The sequence below is a fragment of the Wolffia australiana genome, chromosome 12 (genome assembly GCF_029677425.1).
Source record: "Wolffia australiana isolate 7733 chromosome 12, ASM2967742v1".
Classification (NCBI taxonomy): Eukaryota; Viridiplantae; Streptophyta; class Magnoliopsida; order Alismatales; family Araceae; genus Wolffia; species Wolffia australiana.
In genome coordinates this window covers 10601947-10612121 of record NC_135846.1, presented here as the reverse complement: position 1 = coordinate 10612121, position 10175 = coordinate 10601947, and the positions used below count along the sequence as shown (strand labels likewise).

General features: G+C 44.0%; 1 protein-coding gene across 2 annotated transcripts; it reads right to left on the bottom strand.

Moving 5' to 3' along the window:
- LOC144710462 (transcription factor bHLH121-like) lies at positions 1 to 5845 on the bottom strand. 2 transcript variants are annotated; one of them, XM_078584238.1, is made up of 5 exons: positions 5506 to 5845; positions 2209 to 2330; positions 1541 to 1668; positions 392 to 808; positions 1 to 191 (listed from the first exon to the last, which is right to left on the bottom strand). In XM_078584238.1, the coding sequence occupies exons 1-5, from the start codon at positions 5655 to 5657 to the stop codon at positions 174 to 176; spliced, it is 837 nt and encodes a 278-aa protein (XP_078440364.1). In that variant the 5' UTR covers positions 5658 to 5845; the 3' UTR covers positions 1 to 173. The 2 variants fall into 2 exon arrangements, with proteins under 2 accessions (XP_078440364.1, XP_078440363.1); XM_078584237.1 differs by having other exon boundaries at positions 1 to 162.
- Positions 5846 to 10175: the final 4330 nt, after the last annotated feature.

Sequence of the window (10175 nt, the reverse complement as noted above, 5' to 3'; positions counted from 1 at the left end):
TGATGATGACAGACAATACATTTACTTTTCAATGAATACATAGATCCTTACCATTTAATATACAAGGATTTCTATCCACCATCTGATTCCTTAGCCACCAGACCCACAGGAAGATGAGCTGTCTTGCTGGCCCCCAGAGTCTCCAGACATCCTTGGAGATTGCTGCCAAATGATCAAGATGAGGTAAAAATCTGCACATGTTAAAAATGTTCAAAACAATGTTTATTTTGAAGCATCCAGATGAAGATTTGAAACTGATTTTCTATTTTGACATAAATAGACCCTTCTCTTCGATTCTCTAAAAACATAATGTCATAAAATGATCAGAAACAATCTAGTTCTGGGCAACCAAAAGGCCTAATATTTAAATCAACGATTTTTCCATCAATACCTGGCCCCGGGGAGGAGACTCTGATGGAGGAAGAGCTGAACCGGGCATTTTAAGCTCGAGCTCTGTCGCCACATCATTAAAATTGTCAACTTTTTCTGCTCCAGAAGATCTGTTTCCTGGCTGAGAGCTATGGGGGTTGGCGGGGTACGAGCTGGAGATAAACAGGCTGGGCACGGAGCCATGGGGAGGTTGCCCAGGGAAGAAAGGGTATGGCTGGATAGGAGGATGCATGGGAATGGACATCGGCATGGGCATGGGGAAAGGATAGGGCTGAGGCGGCGCCATGACCATGGACCCATCCATTGTAGCCCACGGGGACACAAGTCTAAGTCTCTGTTGGTACTGGGCATTGAGAGTATCAATCTCTGACTTCAGCGCTGCCTTCTCTTCTCGCAGCTCATTCTTCTCCTGACTCAACTACTCCATCAAATGAAGCATTAAATTGAGTTAAAACTTGAAATGAAATAATAAATTAAGTTTTTGGAAAATGCGCGACTTTAGGAGTGAATAAGCGATGGAGCAGGAGCAAAGTAAAGGCGCGAGTTTACGAGTGGGGGCGGGAGCGAAGCGACGAGCAAAAGGCACGACTCTTGGAGTGGTTCTTTCATTTACTTTCATAAACCAAATGTTACGAAGTCAAGTAAATTCATCAGAAGTAAAAAAAAATAATCAGAAATAAATAATAGTTCTTGCAGTTCGCTTCGTCCCTTTTGCTCCCGCTACCAAACGCTCGTAAACTCGCGCCTCAGAACCTATTGCTTGTCGAATAACCGTCAGGGACCGTAAAGATAAAAGGGGTTGGTTGGTTGTTGTCGGGAGGGCAGCCGCCTTATTTAGGCTACCCCACTTTCAATATGACATAGTCCATTGGATTGAGGCAATGGTACACACCTATATTTGGTGCCCCCTCTCTCACTTCATTATGAACCTGGTTACGAAGTAAATGCTAATCAATGAAATTGAGTCGGAAAGATAGGTAACGAAGTTAAGTAGCCGGACTAGTCCCCTGGATCGGCTTTCATAATGGGGAAATAAAAGTATAGTTAGGCGTGAGTTTACGAGCAGAAGCGACACACGACATATTTCAAAAGAAAAAGAGGAATCTACAACATAGATTCTCTGCAATTGAAGGGGATGGGATCAAATCACCTCTGAAGACTCCTCTGAGAGGGATGCATACTCAGACTTCAGCTTGTCCACCTGGGCCGTCAAATCTTTTAGCATCTGTATTGTGTCGGCTAAGATGGTTGCCTTGTCATTCTTTGGCCGGCTGGGATCTGTAATTGGATCAGCAGATCAGGGTACCCGATTAATTGAGAGGCATCTCAAAACCACTCACCAGATTTAACGAAGTTTTTTAAAGTTTCTGGCACAGATAACACAAATTACTCAGACATGAAGGAGTCGTCAATAGGGTTTGCTGTCACTGATGACAGAGACGGTGATGAGTCATCAAATCATTACTTCTCATCACTCTCCCTCTGCTTACCTCACTCAGATGACAATAAATGATGTATTGTCATTGCCTTTTGTTTCTGACCAGGATGATGATGTCAATGACAATGACAATGATGATATCATCAATATCACTCAAGCGGACTACAATGGCAAAGACGATGATGATTTTCATCATCGTCTGAAAACATTAATTTTCAAGAATCAAAGAAGCTTTCTATTGATCAGCGATGAATGTCAAAATCTTTATATCGCATAATGAGAAAATTATCAGGTTATCACCGGTGGACAACTTAAGTTTCTCCACAATGCACGAGAAAAAGAAAACAAATGCAGTTTAATTCTGGGCCACCGGTCCTCACCAAGAGCATTTCCCAATTCCTGAAACTGCTCATTCAGTCGGTCTCTCCTCAACTTCTCTCGGTCTGCTTTCTGAACTTTACGGGCACTCATACAGCCCTTAGCTCCCTGTTCTACCTTCTGGCTGTACAGAATCAATTTGAAGAGACATTAGAAAATGATTACGCGCGTCCAAGAGCAGATTTATCTTCCCATTGCCATCCAGAAACTAAATGAAATAGTCCATGAAAATATCGCAGGTTGTAATAAATTGAAGGAAAAGATGAGATAGTGGACTGCAGAGAGAATTTCTGAGAATGTGGAGAAGAGACAGAAAAATTGGGGCAAAAATGAACTGATCTTTATTACTGAACAGATGCCCCTTTTATACAAATTTTCACAGAGAGAGAGAGAGAGGTTAATGCTTTTGTCCAACGGTCAAAAACTGACTGTTGGAAAAAGCTGCAGAAGAGATTCCTTTTTCAAAAAGGACTTCCAACAGCTATATTTATAGCTGTTGGAGGCTGGGCCTGATATAAATCAGGCCCAGCATATATTAGGTCCTTAATGGACCTAATATATTCCCTAAATGGGCCCCTCACTATTGGGCCCTTAATGGGTCCTTAGTGGGCCGTTAATGGGGCCTTATTGGGCCTTTATTTAAATCCATTTTAGGTTAGTTTTTCCATTAGATCCCTAGGATTAGTCTATTACACGTACATGGCCTCAGGCCCATAAGTTAGTAAAATTAGCCCTAACTGGGCCGTGATGATCTAACACAGGTCTATAAAACTATCACAAAACAAATGGTATTTGTTACTAAATCTCTCATGGTTTGACTGAAATATCAGGATAAAGATACATCAAAGTTATTATGATGAATATTAATCTCGGAACTCCCCCAAAACTTCTACAAATTCCAGACTGAAGCAGTTACGGAATTTGGAGGAAAAGTAAATTGATTTCTGTTGAACTGGAGCTGTCTGCCACCTTCATATAAGTGGCCCCACAGAGGACTTAATAAATATCGAGGCTATTTGACCTCCTCCCACGTGGAATCTTAGTAAAGTTAGGTTACACTGGAGGGGAAACAGTGACTCCCTCCGTGGGGCACATGCATGAGCGGCCCCCAAACCCCCCCAAACAAGTGGATTCATTTTTTTTTTTTTTTTTTTCTTTTCTTCCCTCCAAGCTTTCTTTTGTTCGTTCTCCTGCCCTGCTTCAGGGCAGAACCTCAAGTACCTGTTGGCGGATGTGTGAGATGTTGCGATCGATGACACCGAGATGCGCCGGGACTTCTACTGCAACACTGTTAAAGGGATATTCACCTCTCGCTATTTTGCAACTACTGCAAAGCGCGCCACACACCAAGAACTGCTGGAAGCTTGCTGCTTTGAAAGAACAGCATCTTCATCCGATCAATGTTTCAAACTTATGTCCGAGCTGGTGGTGTGACAGCTGCTTTCTGTGACAAGGTCTCGGGAAGATGATTTTGTCCTAGACAGAAGACGAAGACTCCTCCTCCTCCTCGTCGTCTGCTCAACAACAATGCTTGGTGACGGTCGGAGGACGAGGAGGAGGAGGATGCGCATGCGATCGAACAACAACAACACCCACCTTTTTTTTGTTTTGTTATGTTATTGTTATTTTTTTGGGGTTCTCGCGAACAAGTTTAAGTTGATTGATGATCGATGTCTGATGATCGATGTCTCACCACAGTGAAGAACAGGAAGTGGAGGAACAGGATGAAGATGAAACTCAGCCCCCGTTCCGTTGACGACAAATCGGCCATGGATGAAAAATGTCTGCGCTTTGAAAAACGGTACTGGGATGCAATGGTGTACAGCATAAGTACACCTAGATTCTCTGAAAGAGACCGGCAGCAGCTAGGCAAACAACCGCAATCCACTCACTTGATCCCGTGGATTTGGAACGGGAAGACAGTGCTGCAAAGCAGAACTTCGCATTAAAAGGGGTGTTTTTCATATGGTGGTTGAAGCACCCACTGGAAAGACCTGTCCCTGTGTGGGAATCAGGAATACAAATCTTCACGAAGGCCCTTTCGACATCACGCTTCATCCTTGGTGATCAAGCTCGGCATGGGTAACATCCACACACCTAGCTGCGGGAGGTGTTGAACTGGAGCTGATGTCTATATCCTCTCTCTATCTCTCTCTCTCTCTTCTCTGCCCCTATTGTAAGTGATAGCTTCATATAATATAAGGGGACTTAAGAGGTATCGAGCTTATTCGGAGGCTCCCCTCCCGTCCCTTCCATAAAGGGGTAGGGAAAGGGGGGAGAAGTCAAGTGACTTGACACGTGTACACACTGTAGGGGCCCCATGGGGCCCCCTTAAACCAAATCAATTGTTGGAATTTTTTTCTTCTTCATTCTTCCCTTTCTTTCGCCCTGGGCTATTTCTTTCGACATTTAGAGTTTGAATACAACACTGTGTTGCCCGATTAGGAGGGAACTGATTAACTCGCCTCATATGACCCAAGCCTAAATGATGTACATAAAGAAAAAAAAGGTAAAGTAGACAGAGAGAAAGGGGAACTCACAAGTAGTACAATTTTTACCATGACCGTGACAAAATTCTGCTAATACTAGGATCAACCAAGTTGTTGAACGAGGAAATCTTGACAAACATAGATCATAGTTCAAACGCCGTACCACAATCAATAAAGTTCATTTCATTCTTTGATAGCCTCGGAGGACAACAATTACAATTGCAAATTCCTCCTCAAATCAAATGTCGTACATATAACAGATAATTTTTTTAGTCTTCATACATAAATGCCATAACGAACTCGAACTGGAGTGCTCTTTTTCCTTATCAATGCAACCGACATGCCACTCTAACCTACCTTTTAAGACGCGTCTACACTAAAGAGAAAATAAAGATGGTGAGAACCACAAAAAATCACAGGAGAGATAGATAATTCTAGTCGATAAAGACACAGCAATCTGTTCAGTCGACTTAAATATTAAACAAAAGGAGAAAGAGAAGATGGCGAGAAAAAACACACATAAACTTATAAGCACGCGATGAAATTACGGCTCCCGAGCAACGGGATGGTGCTCAAATCAAGAATCACAAGCGAAAACTTTCCAGCATAAATAGACCGCATCAAGAATAAAAGATCTGGGCACTGTCATGCCGACATCATTTCCATAATTGGCGAAATAAAAAGTGATGGGTCCCAATCCAGGAAGCATAATCGCGGATCTCACCAAAAATCTCTAAGATTTCAGAGCCGCAAATTCAGGCGAACAAGATCCAAGAAATATTACGCAAAAACAAGTAAAATCGATCGCACCTGGAATCAAGGGAGGAGGTGGACAATCTACTGGACTGCACACAGGCGTCCTCCCCGGGCCGCACCAAATTCCCCGGCGAGAGATCTTCCACGGGTACGGCGGACTGGTAAAACCCATCAGAGGGCTTCCAACGATCCATCTCTCCCACCATCAGAGCACAATTCTCAACCCTACAAACCCTAATCCGCGGAGTTCCTTCCGAAATCTTGCATCCCGCATTCAAGGCATCCAGCGAAGAGGGTCCCCCGGCCTGTGGTTTCCACGCGTTCTCAAGATACACTTCAAAAAAATTGCAACTTTTTAGCCCGTGGCTTCCACCCGGCTTCTTATCTTTATCCATCTCCCGCTACTCACTGACGGCAAGCAAAATCCTGCAATCACATCACAACACGTGTCAACGAATTTATACCGTTCATCAAATTTGTCAACGTATGGTAGGCCCATGATTTCTTTGTTCATATACGGGAAAATTGCATGCAATGCTAGCATCAAGTTTCATTCCAGTCAATGCCCTATTTTTTTTCAGTGGGCATGTATAACATGAAATGTACTGTAAACTGAATGTTATAGTGCATTAGTGTGAAAGAGGGTTATTTCGTTTTAAAATTGGAAAATGCAACAGAGGCCTTTGGCTGCACTTTTCTGATGTTATTTTCTAGTGCCTACATGAACAGGACATGGGTATTGATTTAAATATCAAGAGATGGTGCAGAAGATGGAGATGGACTGAAATTGGTCCTAGGGTAAAGGCATGCTGGGCCGAGGCGGCAGCTGAGGCCAGAGTCAAAATTTAGAGGGAGATTTGAGAGGAGAATATATGGTCCTGGACAATACCTCTCCTAGATTATCTCCTAAAAAGGAGGCACAAAAATTAAATTAAAAGGAGGCATGTTAACATATAATTTTGGAGAAGAAGAGGGAATTTTAGGGATGAAAAAAATCATGCACATATCATTATATTTTCTTTTTGCTCTTCAAGTCCTCAAGTTCTCCTCAAGTCCACTTGGTCATCCGATCTCCTCTTGAATCTTGTAAAGCACCAAGTTTAGGAAAATGTGTAGAGTGTAGTAAGTCTTATATGATCCAGAATAACCACATAATTCCCACGTCATAAGTCTTATGTGGAAACAAAGGCCCAATGTAGCCCATGCCTCTTTCCCTTTCTCTCTCTCCTCCCACGTTTTCCCTCTCCTATATGTAACCCCCTTTTCTTCGTGCAAGGTATCTATCTCCACCATTCTTCTTCTCCCTCCTTCTCCACATGGTATTAGAACAAGGAGAAAGGATCATAGGGGGGCCTTGATCGATCCCTGGCAGGACCCTATGCCAGGAAAGTGAAGACCGTTGCCCAGCCTGCAGATCGCCGCAATTGGGATTTGCAGATTGCTGTCACTTGAATCTGCATCTACGCCACCATCAGAACTCGTAGGCTGCAACCAAAAACATTGGGCATCTCTGACGTTCCCGATCCAACTCTAGGATCTGGTCATCGGGCGTCTGTCTGGTGATCTCTTGGCATAATCTGCTATCCGCTGTGAGCAGGCTGATATCCCGCTTCCAGTCGGACGCTTGTGTTGAATCCCCACATCTCATCAAGAAAATGGAGACAGGAGACGAGACATTCCCGCAATCTCCGCTGTCTACAGGAGTTGGAATCAACACAGCCGCATCTCTTACGCGGGCCAACGTATTGCTGAACCAACTACATTCTCCAGGACCCCCTCTTGTCGAGGATGGTCTAAATTATCATCAATGGGCACACAACTTACGAATTTTTTTTAGCATTCAGGGTTATCGTCACCATCTCATCAATGCTCCTCCTGCATCAACTGATCTAGGTTACATAAGTTGGCTATCCAAAGACAAAATCGTCCAAGCATGGAGCATCAAAATGCTGTCTCCAGCCCTCGTATGCACAATTGAGTATCTTGATACGACCAAAGCAATGTGGGATAAACTACATCGCTCATTTGGGGCAAAAGGAAGCATTGATAACACGATGAATATCTACTCCGACATGCTCAAGCTGCGAGGCATCTCTTCAAACAGGAACAGCACGTATCTAACATTGACAAAATATGCAAACCTGCTAGCACAATACCAACCTATCAGCCCGGATCCAGGCATAAACCAACGCTATCGAGAAGAACTGTTTGCTGCCTTACTCTTAGAGTTTATCGATCCAACCTTGGCCAACCTAGTAAAGGGTTCGGTGCTGAATGGAGTGACACCACCTACTTTGGAGGAAACATTCAACGCTGTTCGAAGAATTGCCCCCATCGCTACCTCCACTCAGATTACCACTGAAGCTTCCGCTCTAGCTGTGACGGGATCAGCTCGTAGTACACACTCAGACCATGGTCAGGGTCGTGGGAGAGGAAGAGGTGCCACATCAGGACGACCTCCTCTTCCTCCATGCGAGCATTGTGGAAAGACTGATCACCAAGCCGTGAAGTGCTACACGAAGTTTGGGTATCCAACTGACTTTCCATATCCACTTCCCCCAGGTGGGTTCTATGCACGAACTGTGATATCTCAACCCTCTAGCTCTATTGGGGAACAATCCAGCTCCACAAGTTCCTCCCCTACGATCGCCACAACACATGTCTCTCATCACGTCTCTACCGCTGTCCCAGGTATTGCCTTTCATATATCTCAAACAAAACCTTGGATTATTGATTCTGGGGCATCGGCACACATGTCCGGAACTCCGTCTCTCCTCTCTCGGCTTAGCCCTCCTGAAATAGTCACCATTGCCGATGGACGCTCGTGCTCAGTGATTAGCAAAGGGACATCACGACCCACTTTGTCCCTATCCTTGGACAATGTCTTATATGTGCCAAACCTCAACGTCAATCTACTATCTATAAACGCCATCATCAAAGCACTTTTTTGCATAGTTTAGTTTTTTCCTTATCATTGTGTATTTCAGGAGTTGCATATGAGACAGAGGATGGGCTTGGGTAGAGACAATGGAATGGGCATCTATGAACTGATCCCCGACACACGTCAATGGGGGGTTATCATGTCTTTTCTCGGAGAAAAACTCATCGTTGTTATGGCATCTTAGATTTGGATATGCAAACATTTCCAAGTTAAGACAAGCTCTACCAGGTATTTCGCTTTCTGATTATCAGTGTGAATCATGTGAACTTGGAAAACATTTTCGTGCAACTTATCCTCGTCGTAATGCTCCTCCGTGCGAACAACCATTTGATCTCATTCATTGTGATATATGGGGTCCGTCTTGTGTACAATCTCTTGGAGGTTTCCGGTACTACATGGTTCTCCTTGATGATTTCTCGCGAGCTTCATGGGTTTATATGCTCAAAGATTATGCTGAGGTTATGGAACATCTCAAGATGTTTCTCAGAGAGGTAAAAACTCAATGGAAAGCCACTCCTAAAGTCTTAAGGACAGATAATGCACTTGAATTCTTGCAATCCGGACTTCAGGAACTCTACAAAGACCTTTGCATCCTACATCAGAAAACGTGCCCATATACTTTGCAACAAAATGGAGTGGCTGAAAGGAAGCATCGACACATACTGGATACGACACACACTCTCTTACTAGAAATGAGAGTACCAGACTACTTATGGGTAGATGCAATTCTCACGACGATATACCTCATCAACTGACTCCCATCTTCACCACTTGGAGGCGAGAAGCCATTGAGATGGCTAGAGCCTAATGAAGACTTATTTCCTCTTCCTCCTAGGGTTTTCAAGTGTGTTGCATTTGTTCAAGACACTACCCCAAACCTGTCAAACCTTGCCCCTCGGGTGCTCAAGGGAGTCTTCGTCTGGTTTTCTCTCATGCAAAAGGGATATCGTGTATACTTCCCTGACAAATGCAAGTACGTTGTCTCGGCAGACATCACCTTTCACAACAACACTAGATACTAGGATGCACCTTCGTCACCCTCCATGCCTTTGGCAGAAGAAGGATTATCAAAGACCTCAACACCTCTCCCAAATCATATAATGGAAGATGAGCATATTCGGACCCAAGCTCTATAATGGGCACCCCCAGAATGTGACCCACTAGAAGAGCTACCACCATCAGAATCACCTCCTCGACTTCTTGAGGCTACTCCTATGGCGTCTTCCAAAGATCAGATTTCACCTACACCAGCCGATGATGATCTCCATGTTTCCATATCCTTGCGGAAAGGCACTCGCTCCTACACCATTCGCCCCTGTACCATTTGCTCTATGGCCAATATAGTATCCTATGATCGCCTATCACCATCATACTGAGCATTTGCCGTATCCTTAGCATCTGAATATATTCCAAAGTTGCATGTTGATGCTATGGAGATACCTCACTAGAAGGCCACTATGGATAAAGAATATGGAGCTCTTATTCGACGGGACACATGAGTACTGGTTCCTCGACCAAAAGGGGCGAATGTTGTGTCATGCAAGTGGGTGTTTACTCCAAAATACCTTCCAGATGGGTCGATACATTGATACAAGGCACAGTTGGTGGCTTGAGGTTTTTCACAAAAGTATGGCATTGGTTAATCTGGAACCTTCTCCCCTTTTGTGAGATTTGCTTCAGTACGAATCTTGGTCTCTATGGCGGTGAATCTACAATGGCCACTTCACCAACTCGACGTGTCAAATGCTTTTCTTTATGATGATCTTGATGAGGAGGTATATAT

What these genes read in the sequence shown, in the direction of transcription:
- LOC144710462 (XM_078584237.1), bottom strand. Translation starts at nt 5,657, where the DNA reads ATGGTGGGAGAGATGGATCGTTGGAAGCCCTCTGATGGGTTTTACCAG. An exon ending in TCTCAGAGGAGTCTTCAGAG is followed by an intron (nt 809 to 1,540) that starts GTGATTTGATCC and finishes TTGATGGAGTAG; the next exon opens with TTGAGTCAGGAGAAGAATGA. An exon ending in AGTCTCCTCCCCGGGGCCAG is followed by an intron (nt 163 to 391) that starts GTATTGATGGAA and finishes ATCATTTGGCAG; the next exon opens with CAATCTCCAAGGATGTCTGG.